General features: G+C 38.7%; 2 protein-coding genes across 8 annotated transcripts in view; one reads left to right on the top strand and one right to left on the bottom strand.

The window, feature by feature from the left end:
* Positions 1-16,543, top strand: part of ITPR2 (inositol 1,4,5-trisphosphate receptor type 2) — a 494,379-nt gene that overhangs the window by 413,301 nt on the left and 64,535 nt on the right. For 6 of the 7 annotated variants that reach the window (XM_036080194.2, XM_078075789.1, XM_078075790.1 and 3 more), the window contains 3 exons: positions 2,065-2,229; positions 5,441-5,636; positions 9,453-9,545. In XM_036080194.2, coding sequence (XP_035936087.2) covers positions 2,065-2,229; positions 5,441-5,636; positions 9,453-9,545 — 454 coding nt within the window. Of the gene's footprint in view, positions 1-2,064; positions 2,230-5,440; positions 5,637-9,452; positions 9,546-12,112; positions 14,149-16,543 lie in introns of those variants that run through there. The other variant, XM_036080200.2, reaches the window with a different exon arrangement.
* Positions 14,222-16,543, bottom strand: part of SSPN (sarcospan) — a 256,373-nt gene continuing 254,051 nt past the window's right edge. The window contains exon 4 of the mRNA XM_078075795.1: positions 14,222-14,350. Coding sequence (XP_077931921.1) covers positions 14,329-14,350 — 22 coding nt within the window. The 3' untranslated portion in view covers positions 14,222-14,328. The remainder of the gene's footprint in view (positions 14,351-16,543) is intronic.

The raw sequence follows: 16,543 nt of genomic DNA, 5'->3' as shown, positions 1-16,543 counted from the left end.
TAGGACTTATAAATAGTTTTCCTGCATAATTTTTTAATGATTCTGTTTAGGGAAATAGAGATCAAGAAACAACATATAAATAATTTGTCATGAGCATATCATCCATCCTTCTGAAAAGTCATAATTCCAATTTTTAACTTTATTTTTTATAGAACTTCTTATTTCTATTTAATATTGGTGAATATAGTGGGTGAGGAAAGCAAATAATTTGAATTTAAATAGTCACTCAAGATAATTTAAAGAGTAAAACACTGAATATTACTTCATCTAGACATTCTGTATTTCACCATTTTCATGGTTGTTTATTGTCAAATACCATATGTATCTGAGCACCTTGTATATATTTCCTGAGCTTTTTAAATGACTTTTTATAATATTAAACTTACTCTTGGATAATAATCATAAGGACATCATTATACTGTAGCTATGTTTAATAATAATGTAAATATACAATGATGAAACTAAACAGTGAAGTGTAACTTTCTGCCGACATTATTCAAATTGTTCACAAGATGATGAAAGAATGGAAAACACCGATTACTGAGAGGATCATTAATTAGCATGGGGAAAACTTAGGAAGTTTGAACTTCTATGCTGTTGATTTGGTTTGGCTATCTTCACAACATGCAATGTTAACCCATTTTTCATTTATTTATTGATTTGAACTTCAGAAAGTTGAAAGAAAAGGTTTTTCCAACCTCTCAAATTTCACTTCTGCCCATTATTTAAAATCATTCCACAAGGCAATCTCTTTTCATATATATAAAAATCAACACTGTTGCAAAGGACAACGTGTTTTCCCAAAGTTAGCTTTGGACATGTAAAGACAAATACAGTGCCACTAGATAACTTGAAGAACTCAGGGAACAATTTAGAAGAACTGAAATTTGAAATCTGTAATTGTTTCCATGATGACTAAGATGCAAAATGGCTTCTTCAGTTTATAAATAATGCAGTGACTCTAGAACCAAATATCTGGCACTAAGTTTATGATAACTGTGTTCTTTGGAAATCATTGCATAGATCATTGTTAATGCCAAAGAATCTCTGTATACATTTCAATATTCCAAAATCATGCCACAAAGGGCAATTTTAAATAGTTTTAATATAAATACATAGCACCAAGCATAATAAACACTCCAAAATGTTTATTGAATAATTACCACCTGTGCAGCTTAGAAAATATATGCATGCAGGACGCCTGGGTGGCACAGTCGGTTAAACATCTGACTCTTGGTTTCGGCTCAGGTCATCATATCAGGGTCATGAGATCGAACCCCTCATCGGGCTCCATGCTCAGCTAGGAGTCTACTTCAGATTCTCTCGCCCTCTCCCTCTGCCCCTCCCACTCATGCTCTCTCTCTCTCTTTCAAATAAATAAATCTTAAAAAAAGGAAAGAAAATATATGCATGCATTATATTTGTTTTAACCTAATTACGTAAGTATATTTATATTTTTATGTATTTAAATGCAAAAAAATCACTTTTAATGGCTTACTTGTTTACAATAATATTCAGGAGAGAAAGTTTAGGATGAAAAAATGAAGGATAGATATTTTCTGAAAAGATATTTTTCTGTTACATTTCCAGTATAATAAAAATATTATATCTATTACTTCTAATATGGAAAATATGACGGGTAGTATCTAAAGAGTCATTGTACTAAGTGCTTCATACGCATTATGAATTGTTTAATCCTCCGAAGAGTTCTATAAGGTTGAAATCCCTTTGCTTCAATTTTTCCAAAGAAACAATCAAGGCCAGCTGCTGCATGACCTTGTACAACAGTAGTGAGAGAGCCAGGGTTTAAATTCAGCTCTGCCTCGATTACATAGCTGGTACCCTTAATCATCCTCCTCTTTTCTCCTGGAACTGCAAATGATACAACTTTGGGGTGTTTTATGTTTACACACAGATTTGTAAGCAATGTCGAAAAATTACCAGATGAAAAATGATAAAAGAAAACCACAGACTTTGTGAATGCTAGGTTTTGTCAATGACTGCTATTTACACGAGTTTCGGGGATAAATAAAACAGTAAAGTCTAATATTTTCCTCCCTGCAGCTTTGTAATAAAATAGTGTTTCTGGTGAGTTTTGTGGGCAATCGTGGCACTTTCACCCGAGGCTACCGAGCGGTCATCCTGGATATGGCCTTTCTCTACCACGTGGCCTACGTCCTGGTTTGCATGCTGGGCCTCTTTGTCCATGAATTCTTCTATAGCTTCCTGGTGAGTACTTCTCCATGTGGACAATCACCGCTGGAAAAAATAACACAATGGTGCTGCTTCTTATGCTTCTTCCTTTGATTTTTTTTTTTTTTTAAGCAGGACCTGACATTTAGGACAAATTATGTTATTTTTCGAATTTCTAGGAAAATCAGGAATTAGTATTATTTTTCCTCTCTTCCTCTGAGAACCCACATAGGTGGTGGAACTCTTTATTTCCTCCCTGAGAAGTCACCAACGACCCGACCTCTTGACCCAGGCTTCATATAGCAGCTGCTTTTTGGTTTCAGCCAAATCCTTCCTTCCCCTTACACTTAGAGGTTCTCCAACAGAGTGAAGGAGAAAAAAAGTGGGGATATGTTTTCTTAGCCCTGGAATCGTTGTACTTTATTCACAACAACAAATATTACTGTAACTCTAGAATGGCATATAAGTAAAATGAGTAAACTGCCAACCTCGCAAAAATACTGAGTTGTTTGAAATCTTGGTTTCAGATTTAATGTGTCATTGTTGTTAAGCTTATCTACATGTGTCTAATTCATTAAGCGGGCTTTCACATTTCTTCTAGATTTTTTCTTCAGGTTATGAGTTTTACTTCCTACATATAGACTGTTCTATAGCCATAAACTAGGAGGAAGGGAGGCAATATAAATTCATGATAATGTTTGAAACCCAAAGCACTACCAGGTTAGCATCATGATGCCATGGGAGCAATTTATTTATATCTCCAACCCATGGTTGACATGCAGTGGAGACCACTACCCAATAAAATAATTCCGGAAACCTCAGTTGAAGATCTAAAAACATTATGCTGACCGTGTCTGCTTCGCTCACAAGGGACAAATCCATCGCCTGCCGCTTTCCTGTTACCTATCTAGCAAACCCAGGTAGGAAGACTGAAAAGAGGCAGATTTTCCATTTACTTGTCAAGCATTTGAAAGAGCCCCCAGGAAGCATAGATTTGTCCCTTATACTTTGATACAAAATTATCTTCTAGGTAGTTAAGTTAGATGATCCAACAATCAAAAATAGAGTTTTTACTGTTCCAGGGATCCAGATGAATTCCCTTTCTGCTCTAATTTACCACAAAAAAATCCATTTTTAAAAACATGCCCGTGATATATGAAGTCCCATTACACCCAGCACTTTGACCTGACTTGTGACATGTAATATTCTGTAACGTCTATAAAATGCGTAGAGATAGTATGATAGACTCATACTATCAAGATTCATTAGAGAGATAATATGAAAAACATGTGAAATGATGTATTAAATCTTTCTGTTTTCCAAGAAAGGCAATTGACAAAATAAAGGTGTATTTGAACCATTACATGAGCTATTGATAATAATGTTACTTTTAATTTATGTTACTTAACCTAATTTTCTAGTTGTATTTTCCTCTTGTCTTTTATTGTTCTAATCTTACAGTAGTGCTGCTAATTTGTTTTCACTGGGTTGTTGGTGAAAAGGATATTGTCCATTTTGATGTTTATAGAGTATTAGGAGGAAATTATAATGGACATAATGCCAACATGGCATTTAAGCATATTTTAAAAATATGTTTTATATTTAAAAAAATACATGAATATGTATTTCTAGTTATATCCACAAATACCAATCCTTTATCCAAAATAATAAAAACCACACTCTAGATTTTCCTTTCAGAAATAAGTAGAACCATTAACCTGTCCAGTGTCTTACACCTTTTTTGCCTCCTCAAGATTCTGATTCCAGGGCTATGGAATGGGGTCCAGAAATAAGCATTTTTAGCAAGCATCCCATGGGGCTCCTGAATACTATAAACTTTTAGAAAACATTCAGAAGTGACCTAGAGCCCATTTCCAGACCTTTTCTTTAAGTCACTGTTGAGTTAAAGTAAAGGAAAATCCCCTTTATGTCAACCAAAGTTGTTAAGTAAGCTGAATGAGTCAGTGTCATAATTTGGAAGTTGGATTTGCATTAATTAATTTGTCTTTCCTGAGAAATATTGACTTTGTTTCTAGAAGTTGTTGCTCCCTCCAGAAGATAAGCACTTAGCAAAATAGTTAAACATATTCTTTTGCATATGATCATGATAAAATAGCAGTTTCCTAGGGTGAGCAAACAAGGTAATATCTTTATGGCAATTATTGGCAAGACTGAAATTAAATTGGAAAGTAACTCAGTCCTCAGAAAAACAGGACAAGCCCTGGTGTTTCTGCAGGAGCTCGTGACACTGGTAATGCCTCGTTTCAACCAGTTCAGAAATTTTAATCACTTCCCACAGATAGTAGGAGACAAACCTTAATTATTCCAACTTTTAAAATACTGTTTATTTCCAAACAGATATTTGTGCCTTTTTAAGTGAATATTCACTTACTGCTTTTAACTAGCCTTTGATAATATAACATGTACTTCCTAATGTATAATTTCAACTTAATAATATAGCAATAAATAAAATTGTTCTTGGTGTTGACTCCAGAGAGCAAACACATACCTAGGTTCTAGACTAGTGCAGAGACTTTCTGCTACTAAACACAAAATGGGTAATAACCCATTAGAGGAAGTGAAAGTTTTTTTAAAAATTGTGTTTTATATTTTGCTTCTGTTTCCAAAATTACATACTAAAGTAATAGGTTTTGCCCTCATTATACCCCTTTAGTAAAGAGAAGTGCTTCTATTTCTCAAATATTTTTTAATTTCCCATCTTTTCTATTGCAGCAGGCTCATAACATTGTTCTAGTAATTTCACCCCTAATTTCTTGATTAAGCAATAACACCTAATGATTCTGTCAATTAGCCATTACTTAGGTAAACATAATTCTGCATTTTCACTTTAGCCATCTTACGTATTTCAGAAGCAACTGCAGAATATCAGTGAAGATAAAAATAAGGAATAAGTAGCTAAGTTGGTTAAGTATAGTATTATAATTTTTTTAAATTCAAATTTGAAGCTGTGCTATTTCTGTATCTTACAAAATTGAAATTATGTTGGTTATGAAACCAACAGATGCACATTATATGCTGTGTTAGAGTTATCTTTATTGAAAAACAGTTTATTAATACGTTCCAACTGTAGAAGACACATGTATTTTGGCGTATTTTTAAGGTATCAGTTAGGTTGTTATTTTTTTCACAGGTAAACTAAAATGGCTTGCATCTGTATTTGTAATTACCTTTTATGTTTATTCAGCTTTTGCGTCACTGCATTTTTTTCCTTGTTTTATTTTTGTAGCTTTTTGATTTGGTGTACAGAGAAGAGACTCTGCTTAATGTCATAAAGAGTGTCACACGGAATGGCCGCTCCATTATTCTAACTGCAGTTCTGGCTCTCATCCTTGTCTACCTGTTTTCCATTATTGGGTTCCTTTTTCTGAAGGATGACTTCACAATGGAGGTGGATAGGCTGAAAAACAGAACTCCTATTACAGGTATTGCTACTACCACTACATGAGCTTTCTCTGATGGCAGATACAACTTGTACACAGCTTAAGAGAATTACAGATAAACACTAATGGAGGAAATGCTTTCTTTCATTCCTTTGAAAACATGTTCTTATTCACTGAGAGCTCATGAATGTGAAATACTCTTCAGCTGTCAATGGGTATAGGAACATCCTGATATAAGAAACATCATCTGGGCTCTGTCTCAATAAGGATTTTCAACAATGTTGATTGTATTCCAGTCAACAACTTCAGTGTAGGATAATGGCTTTGGGATTCTCTTCTTCTTTTCCCTGTCTCCCCCAAGAACAACATCTAGCATCGTTCACAACCATTATTCCATATATGTTTGCTCACAGTACATCATACTTACCATACTTTAAGAATTGAAAATGGTAAATGTTTTGATTTAGAAACCATCAGGTAGTAAGAAATCGGATATAGCAAAAATGCTCAGAATACTGTCATTAAGGAGCTCAATTCATCAGTATGTGTTGTCACAATGTATGATATTTATTTCTGTTGTCTCACTGGTTAGGAATCACCCATTTACACTTCCTGTGATTCTTGTGGTGTGAGGGTTTAATCTTTCCATCTTACTTTGAATTTTTATTTATCATCCTTTCTAATGGTTTCTTCTTCCCCCATGCCTACCTTTTGTCATTCGGGTTAAATTTCTTCATTACTCTTTTTCCAAAGCAGGATACAAATCATAGTTCTGCACTTTGCTGTTTGTTTCTCTGGATGATTCTGTAGCCTATGAGTTGTAGAGAATAGAAACCACAAAATTACTTTCCCCTCAAGCCATTACATTTAAAGGTATGATTTAATTAGTGGTGATTTATAAACAGTAGTCTTTCTTGCCTTTAACAAACATTTCTTGATTATTAAATTGATGACATATAGTAGTATCTTTCTTAGGATATGGGGTAATTAAATGGCATTTAGATCTATCATTAAGTCTAAGTGATCAAAGCACAGAATAGAAATGTCATCTACGTAGATTCAGTTGTTAAACTTGAGACTGAATTTCATACCTAGGTATTAGTCTTTATTCAGAGGAATGTGAAATATTTTGTTACTGCCTTTCCTGTTCTCCCTTAAATGTTACTTTTTCCGGAGTTTTAAAGGTGTAAATATTTGGAGGAAAAGCTCCTATCCATAAATAGCTCCCCCACAAACTCAACTTTCACAAATTATCTGTGAATCATAAACTATCTGTTCTCAAAAATCTTCAAGTTTTAATTATTTATTATTTACTAGCATGATCACATTGAGTTATTCAATACAGGGTGAGTCTGAAGCTGAAGCGTCATGATTCCTGAATCCAAATGTGTACAATAGTTATTGTTTTATGAATCTAGTAGTACTTTTGTGTTATTTAAAAAGGAAGTTAGTGTCATTATGAATATATTTTCCTTAGAAATACAAAAATATCTTCTCTCTTTTTTCTTACAAAATAGGCAACATTAGACCTAGAATGTCAAGATCTTTATTAAATATATGCATATTTATATAAAAAACTGCTAAATAAGAGAAAGCATTTGTAAATACTATTAAAATCTAGTATACGAGAACAGCTAACAAAGTTAAACTCTTGGATTCTTCATAGATTGAGAATTTTTGTTGCATCGGCTGAGAATGAATGTGATATCGTGCCCTGGGAAAAGCACCCTTACTTTCATAATATTTTTAATTTAATTTGTAATGCCATCTAGTATGTCTATTGATAAATAGCATAAAGTTTATTTTTTCAAGTATTGAACGCTATTGACTCCCAAAGTGGAGTGAAATTATCGCGGATAACGTGCTTAGGTAGCAAGTGACGTCTAGGGAGTGCAGAAGGACGCAGTTGCTCAGGGAGTAGGAAGTAGTCATCAGGAAGCCAAGGGATGGGAGCCCAGAGGGGAGGCTGAGCGTTCTAGAGGTAAATCGCAGAACATCACAGGTGCCTATGAGAGTGGAGGATGGATAATTTGCAAATGGCATCGGGAATTGAGGAAAATGTAGATCCTACCTCTGGGACCAGTGGAACCGGGCTTGATAGAGGAAGCAGCCGCCGCTTGACCATGTTGAAGGGAGTCGTGTCTTAGAAAAGCCCAGGGAGTTGGAGGGCAGGTTCCGTTGACAAGCGGAGGTCACAGTGTCTCTCACATGTGTCCCTTCTTCCCCATTCTCAGTGCCACCCTCCAGTTTCCCATCCTCGTTTCCGCTCTCCCAGAGGACTGCGGGAACATCCCATGTGGCTTCCCCACCTTCAGCCTGTTCTGCCTGCCCGATTCATTCATTCTAACCACTGCTCTGATTGGGTCTCTCATTGATTCAAGAACTTTGCTGGGATCTGCCCTGACTGTGAGATGCTTGGTTTAAAACATCTGGCTGGGAGCTCAGGTCACTCTGCTCCCATGTCTGTGCCTTTGCTAGCCTCTGTGCCTTTTGTCAGACAAAGTGCACCTGGGATTACCACCTTCTTCCCCTCCCCCGCCAACGCAGCTCATCTTTCTGTGTGTAAATTCCATGTCTCCTTTAGGTTGATCCTTCTCCAAAAAGCCTTGTATTGTTTTCTTTCTAAAATTCACTTCTCTGTCCTAATGCACTATATTACATTAACTGTGCTCAATTCCTCCCCTCAAGTATCATCCCGTCTCTGCCCCTTGGTATTCCCTATTTGTTAGTCTGCAAGGCCTCCACTCCATGCCCTCAGAGCCTCTCATGAAGTCAGGAAATATGAAGTAAGGGAATGGCCACCAGGACACACTCAGAAACCCCATCTCTCTCTCTCTCTCTCTTTCCCTCACCACCAGAAACCCACTCCAACACCAAATGATGTAACCACTCTTTCCCCTAAGTTTGGCCCAGTGAGGGGGCAAGGAGTGATGGAGGCAAATGTGTGGCCTCCCTTCCCTGAGTGGACTCGGTCTTTCTCAGCTCCAGTGCTGGTGCTGCAGACAGCCCGGTCCTGGTTGCCTGGTCCTTCGCCCGATCACGCGTCCTGACTCTAGGTCCCTTTTGCCACGTCTGCCTTCATCTCATCAAAGAATCAGGGTAACCTTGGTGTGGTTACTTGCACTTGAATATTTCTTCAACCCTTTGTATATAAAAATGAACTTGCTCCTGTCCCCCGTCTTATGGACTTTCCTTGATGACTCTGTTTGAAATGTTGGTTTGAGAGGTACGAACGTCTTTACTTTCTATTTGTTACTAACAACCACAACAAAATGTTTTAAGTTCTTCTCACCCAGACAGGAAAGTTACTATCTTCTGGTCCATTCTGGCCAGGGAAATAGGTGGTGCACTAGCAAGCAGGTGAATCTTTGGGAACTAAGGAAGAAAAGAAAGATCCTGAGTAGGATCTGGCAGAAGATTCTTGCATTTTAAACCCTGTTCCCCGGAGCCCCCTACTTCACTGTTAGAACTGCCACTCTCTCTTGTGACCAGTGGCTTGGAGCTCAGGAAACACCAACTGCTTTGGGGAGGTGTGTTCCTGGCATCCCGGGTCTGAACTCTGAATGCACTTGGCCATCCAAGCACTATTACACGTGGTGGTTAAGGTCTACATTATTATTAATACAGGTATAAAAGGCCTCTAGTGGATTGGCTTGTGAACCTATTCTCTAGTTATAAAATTGCTTCCATATAAAAAACTGCGTTCAGAGTTCCAAACCAACTTACTAAAAAAGACTGCAGGAGCACAGCTACATTGGAGTAGTAGTGCCTTTTGTTTATATGTCTTTGTAACCGTATGTTCATTTCTTGTCATTTGCAAATTTGTCTCTATACCATATTCTAATTTGTGTGTTCCAGGTAGTAATGAATTTCCTACTATGACTTTAACTTCAACGATGGAAACATGTAAAAAGGACAACTGCTCACCCACAATACCCGCTTCGAATACAGGTCTGTAAAAAGGGCCCCAGAACAGTACAAACTTGATATTTTGCAGTTATGTTTCTTTGGGAAATGTTATTACCGCTAAGGGAGTGGCTCTAAGGATTTCGTGGTGGGTTGAAATAGAATCATGGAGGGTAAAAGAACCCAAAAGTTTCAAACTAGAGAAAGGATTCCCATATCTGTCATTTTGTATCCCCCACCCCATTCTTTATATTATTTCTATTCATGAGAATTAATCAGATTTACCCTGTGGGACGGCTGCTAAAAATACTATTACCGTATTGCAAACCCATGCCACACGGAGACCCTTTTAATTATATGGCCTATCACAAAGTATCAGGAAATGCACAGGCTTAGAACTCAAAAGGCTTGGTATAATCCTGGGCTTCCCACTTTCTAGCTCTCTGTCTTAGATATGTTATGCAAATTTCCTGGACCTTGTTCAAGATGGTTTGCCCAGAGAGGGAGGGAGGGAAGGAGCAGACAGAGAGACAGAGAGAATATGATACTTTCCCTGTTTCCAAAGGAGCAAATGGAACCATGCTCATAAAAAGAATTTTTTAAACTCTAAATTGTTCTCAATGGTTTGGAAACTATGGCATATGTGAAATTTAATGAACTGTAGAAAGAATTAGTGATCTCTTTCCAGCCGCAGCAATGATGTAGGGAGTATATATCTTTAAATATTTCAGGAGTTTTATATATTAGAAAGGAGTGGATTTAGTCTATGTTACATCTAGGAAGGGCACAATTGGACTCGGGGAAGATGAGCGATGGAAGAGTTAATAAGCCCAGTGTAAGGATGGGGTCCCCCACTGCCATCTGGGAGCACATCCGTCTGATCATAATGAAAGGGCCGTCTTGCCCGAGCTTCCTTTTTTCTTGAGATGTTGGATTGTTGCATGAAGAAAAATGGATCGTGCCTTCTACAAACAAAATCTTTCCTGCTTTATGACCTAAAGGGAGAAATATATACATGTGCATTCCATCCCGATGCCCCAGCAGCTCTATGAACTGTGAGCAGCTGCCTCCAAGACTTCTTTCCTCCCTTAAGGCCTGGCTAGCCAGTCAAGGCTTCCAAACAACAAACCAGCTCATTCCTTGCTTGTGGAGCTTTACTGTGCTCTGCAATTTCTAAAATCCTGTTACATGCATCCTCCGCTTTAAACACCTCCAATTTCCTCAGCCTTCCTCACACAGTCTAGCAGTGACTCTTGATGTCACACTCCAGGGCAAGGAACTGAGTGGTGCTATCATATTCTGGATAGTGGAATTTGGAATCACACCATACCCTTGACCCATATTTGGCTGACTTGGCTAAAATGCCATTCTTCACTGGTTCAGCTGTCAAGCCATAAATGCCTATCCTGTACTCATCGTTTTGTGCTTGGGATTTCAAGCACAAAACGATGCATTTATTTTTATATATTTCTGCCAACCTAGAATCCAAGGCCATCCCAGTTTGTCCCAGGAATAGATGAGGAGCCTTTTGGACTAGATGATCTCTAGGTTTCAAGCCCCTTTCCGTTCTCATGTGCCATGGGGCTCATGGTATCTTTATGGATCCTGATTCTATGAAGCAATATGTTTACTCTCTCTTGTGTCATCCTCAAGCTGATAAGCTATAGAACAGGGATAGGCGAACGACGGCCCATAGGGAAATGTGACTTGCCACCTGTTTTTGTGCAGCCCTCAGGGTAAGACTAGATGTAACCTTTTTAAAAAGTATTTTCTTCAAAGAAAATGATGCAATGGAGACTTTATGTCACCCACAAAGCCTAAAACATTTCCCATCTGGCTCTTTAGAAAAAAAAAAATTGCCAACCTCTGCTGTGGAAGATTTTCATTAAAGGTGCTAGAAATGTTGCATGGGACAGTGCTAAGGACAAATTCTTGAGCATGCTACTAGAAATATGCTTTCAGACCGACATAGTCATGTTCTATGCAATTCTTCAGCCACATAGAACTCTGTCTTAAATAAATTATCAGTTAACCCATGTTTCTCCATCTTAAAAAAAAAAAATCATGAGACTCCTCAGAGCCTCCTTGCCAAAGCCCAGAAACACGATGTCTGTCACATCCCCAGTTTGAGGTTAGTGTGAACCATACTGGCTCCTCTTGATCCCACCTTCTTCCCACACTATCCTTTTAATGATCCATTTGGGTGTGTTATCTTGGGGACCAGCATCAAGCTCATTTGTCAGCGGCTTGCAGAATCTGTTACAATCTCAAATTCAGGTCTACAAATGCTCCTCTCCTCTTATTATTCATATTTTAAAAAAATATCACAGCAAAAACTTGGGTATAGTTTAAGTAGCTGGGTAAAATTAAATAGCTCTTAGGATCTTTTGGCTGTCTTGAACTTCAATTTTTTATCTCCAGTACTTGTTACTTTCTTTTCAATTGGACACACTTTCTCCTTAACAGAGTGTGAAAAATAATAGGTTAAAAAATGTACTTTCTCATTAGCACAAATATTCTAACAACATGGTCCCAAGGATATTGTAACTGTATTCCTGCCTTGCTCTCCTATCTCTGAATATTACCTTAAAATTATTTCCTTTGTTTTAAAGCAAATCTACTTTAACTATAGTTTGATTTTGAGAAAGGAATATTACTTTGCCAGTGAACCAACAACAAAGCCAGTGTTCCTCCTGCCAGAGACTGTAAAGATGGCTGGCCCAGGGGCCCGCACAGCAGATGCACTAGTGATGCTCATCCACAGCGTGGGAGCCGGAAGCTCCTAAGACGCAGTGAGGTCACTGCTAGAGCCTCCTCTCCTGGAGTGAGATCTTCCCAGCTATACATGGTGTGTGCATAGCCCAGGATGTGGCTGCCCAGCTCTGTGCAATCATGGAAATCTTAGGCTTGATAATCAGCCAGACATTCTATTGTAATTGTTTTATGTGCTATTACTAATTATGACAGTTTGATCTTAACATTTAAAAAAATGAAGTGAATATTTTTGTAAAACAGGAAATTCATTAAGTCAACTCAGCACAAATCCTTGATGATGATGATGAGGGTGATGGTGATGATATTATCATAAAACCTTTATTCATTCATCCATTCCTCCAGCAAAATCTGTTCAGCCTGATCTATTGGCCAGCCCCCATGCTGGTTGTTCAGGACATAGTATTGAGTAGACAAACATGATCCTAGCCCTGATGGAACTTTATAGAATAGTAAGGGAGGGGGAGGCATAAAAAGTTATAAAATATGGTGAGTACTACCAGCAGTGCCATGATCGATAATCACAAGAGAGCTTGGCTGTAGGTAGAGCAAACAGAAAGGCCCTTCTGAGGAGGGATTATTTAAACTGAGACTTGGAGCACGAGAAGGAGTCAGTCACACCATTCCAGGCACAGGGAGCAGCATGGGCGAGGGCCCTGAGGCATGTCAAGGATAGATAGATACTACTAATTATCCTCACATTATGGGTAAAAACACCGAAGGACACAAACTTTAAGTAAGATCACATAGCTAGTAGACTATTTTAGATCTCTGATGCCAAGGTCTGTCCTCTAGTCTTCTAAGTCTTATTGTCCTCTAGTTAAAGGATTAATCTCTGTACATTTTTTTCTTCCCTAACCAAAAATTAGATTGTTAAAATTCTGCCTATCATATTGTCTTTCAACTAGAATGCTTGGATAACTTTTCTTTATGCATGCTATCTTCTAAAGGCAATACTTTGACATAAATATTCTCAATTATGTATTTCTCAACAGGAATTGATCCCTCCCACCCCCCACGCCCCCCGCCCCATTCTCCCATCTCAAGACATTTGATCATGCCTGGAGATATTTTTGGTTGTCACAACTCCAGGAGGAATGCTTCTGGCATCTAGTGACTAGAGGCCAGGGGTGCTGCTAAGCACCCTCCAAAGCACAAGACAGCCCCCCTCAACAAAGAACTCTCCAGCCCAAAATGTCAGTGGTGTTGAGGTTGAGAAACTCTGTTCCATCACGAGGACTGTTTGGAGACTGGTTTATAACTCTGAATACAAACTCATAAAAGGCTTCTCATAAAATCCTCTACAACCTATTTCTCACCTAATATATTACATAAGAAACAGAACTTCCCTTTTCTCTATGGGCAGATGGGGACAATATTCGCAGGCTTATTACCCCTGGAGCAACGTCTCCATGATTTTAGGCTCCGCCTGAGCTGGGCGTAGGGAGAGGCAGGTACGATTTTGCAGGAAAGCTCCCAGAGGAGGAAGAAGAGGATAATGGAGGAATGTCGATGCTGGAGGTGTGGCAGGGACACTGTTGGGGGCCAGAGCTTTGGCAGTGGCTCCACACCACCTGGGGTCATTCCTAAATCAGTGTTTGAAACCACAAGAATGCCTGTTATTAATGTACCTACTCTTTCCTCTGTGCCCTTTTTTTGCGTTTGATACAGTAAGTGATAAAATTCATCTGACTGAAAATTCCACAGATTTGATCTTCTAGCCCTTGCCCCCTTTAAACCTCGGCCACACATATTTAATCGCAAAGGTAGAGGAAAAGCTTGCCCCTGGTGTTTGTTGTGCAGCATGGAATGCTTAGATTTAAAAATAACTTTTCCATGTCTAAGACCAGAATTAAATTTTAATTTGCAAACCCTAGTGTGCATTTGTGATGGCCTTGGTTTGTTACCTTGTGGACAGCGGGTCCGCATTACAAAGGCCCAGACCCATACACAGGAGCAGAATAACAAGCCTCGTAGTGACTGGGGAGCCCAGCGCCTGGTCCCCCAGGAAGCTCCAGCGGACGCAGGTAGGGTCATTGTCCCAGCAGCCGCACATTCACATGGTAACGGGCAACCAACTGTGGCCGGAGAAAAAAAAATAAAAAGGACTTTTATTTCATTTGCTGCAGACCTACCTGACTTCTTAGACAAATATAATCACTTACCAAAGAAGAACCAAAAAAAAAAAAAATTTAAAAACCGTCTTTCTAGAAAAGTGAGGCCTTTTTTAGGCAATTTACAAAATATCGTTACAATTATTTTCTAAGTAAGGGTCATTTGAATGTACAGAAAAGGGAGGAAGTTCACAGATGTCACACATGTATGAGCCATTCAGATTTAATACGTTTTGGTATTTTACTTTAATAAAAAAGCCTGATGAATAGCTGAAACTGATCAGCCTTGGTGCCACTCTGTGTTTTGGCTTCCCACGGGGTGCCCCGCATCTTAAATTTCTCTTTCTAGTTAACATTTTTAAAAAAGAATTTCCGTAATGAATCGATTAGAATTAAAGTTTAAAACAAACAAGAGGTTTTCAGTTGCACTTGGACTTTCAGCTATATCTCAGTGGCAATCGGTTGTTTCTAAGAAATCATAAAAAAAAATGGGTACTTTAATTATTAAAGCAGAAAAATAGCATTATTAAATACTCTTATTCAAGCATGTCCAATATTCAAAAAAACATAGGCCAACACCTCAGATCAGAGCCAAGAGAATATATTTTTTTTCCTTTCTTTGTATAGAACACTTTAATTTCTGTTATGAATTAAGAAAAGATACTTTATTTTACTAATGCTCAATTGAAAATGAAGATCATTTCGTCTCATCTTGTTCAAGTATAAAGTTGGTTATGTTAAAACTATAACTTTGCATAAGATTTTATAGCCATCTATCGGTAATAATGATAATTATGACACCTAGATTTGTTACCCCCTATGTGCCAAGTGACGTTCTAAGTTCCTTACATGTATATATATATTTAGTTTTTTTAAATGTGTCCACATTACACATCTATTTCCACTAATTCTTTCCTTTCGCCTGTACGCAAGCATGCACTCTCACTTCTTTTTTTTTAAAGATTTATTTAGAGGGAGAGAGAATCTCAAGCAGATTCTCCGCTGAGGGCGGAGCCTGCCGGCAGGGCTCAGATCTCACAACCCTGAGATCATGACCTGAGCAGAAACCAAGAGTCTTCCGCTCAAACCAACTGAGCCACCCAGACACCCCTCTCTCACTCCTTTTATAACCACCTGATTTCATCATTACTCCCTTGCCATTGTTAGCTAGCCCATTGTTCGTTCTTGTACCTGGAACTGCCTTGCTGCCTCAGCTTGAACCTTCCTCTGCACTCTTGTTACCTGCCCACACGAATCCATCTCCTTTTCAGGACCAGGGTTTCCGATAAAACAACTGGCCTGCACTTTCTCCTTCGATTTCTGCATCAACCATCTTCTGTTTCACTATTTGCTGTCTTCCTGTCGTCTCCTGATGACCTGAATGTTCAATCCAGAGACCTTTTCTTGCTTCTCATTGCTTTTGACTCTTCCCATAATTTTTACATTTTTTGGTATCTCCTCTATCTTTACATTATTTTCTTCCTGAATTTTGGATCACAGTACTCTCCCAGCTCTCTTGTGCTCTCTAGCTTTGAAAAATGCCTTCTCATCTTCTCATCCTACAATCATCTGAAATTCTTGCCTTGCCTTCATCATAACACCTTGCACTCAGCTCCTCCTTCTCAGTTGTCCATTTCTGTGGCCTAATGGGACCGCCCATTCCCAAGTCAGCTCTGGCCGGAAGCTCCAGCGGGATGTGTAACCCTGCCTTCCCCCTCGGGCCTAGGGTCGTGCCAGCCCCTGTTCATCCATCCTTTCCATTCTCATGGCCATGACTCCTGGTTGAGGCTTGTCACACATTTTGCCTCTTAAGCAGTCTTTCTATCTCCGGTCATTCTCTCCTCTTCAATTCGCCTACTGTATCACCACTAGATCACTTGTCAGAAATCACTGCTTTGAATATTTCCCCCTTACCCCCAACTCGAGATTTTCATGATGCTCCATTGCCTGCCAAATAAACCCCAAACTCGCAGAGAGCTCCCAGTTTATCTCCCCAGCTTTATCTTCCATTCCTCTACATGCTGGCTTATTTGATGTTCATCATATAAGAAGGAGTTTCCTACCTCCTGCGCTCTCTGGCCATACCATGGGAATGCCTCTCTGCTACTGTTTTAATCCCTTGACTATTTGAGGCAAACTCAGAGTCTACATTAATTA

The sequence above is a fragment of the Halichoerus grypus genome, chromosome 6 (genome assembly GCF_964656455.1).
Source record: "Halichoerus grypus chromosome 6, mHalGry1.hap1.1, whole genome shotgun sequence".
Lineage (NCBI taxonomy): Eukaryota > Metazoa > Chordata > Mammalia > Carnivora > Phocidae > Halichoerus > Halichoerus grypus.
Note: the sequence above shows the minus strand (reverse complement) of the source record. Positions and strands in the feature narration are given on the sequence as shown.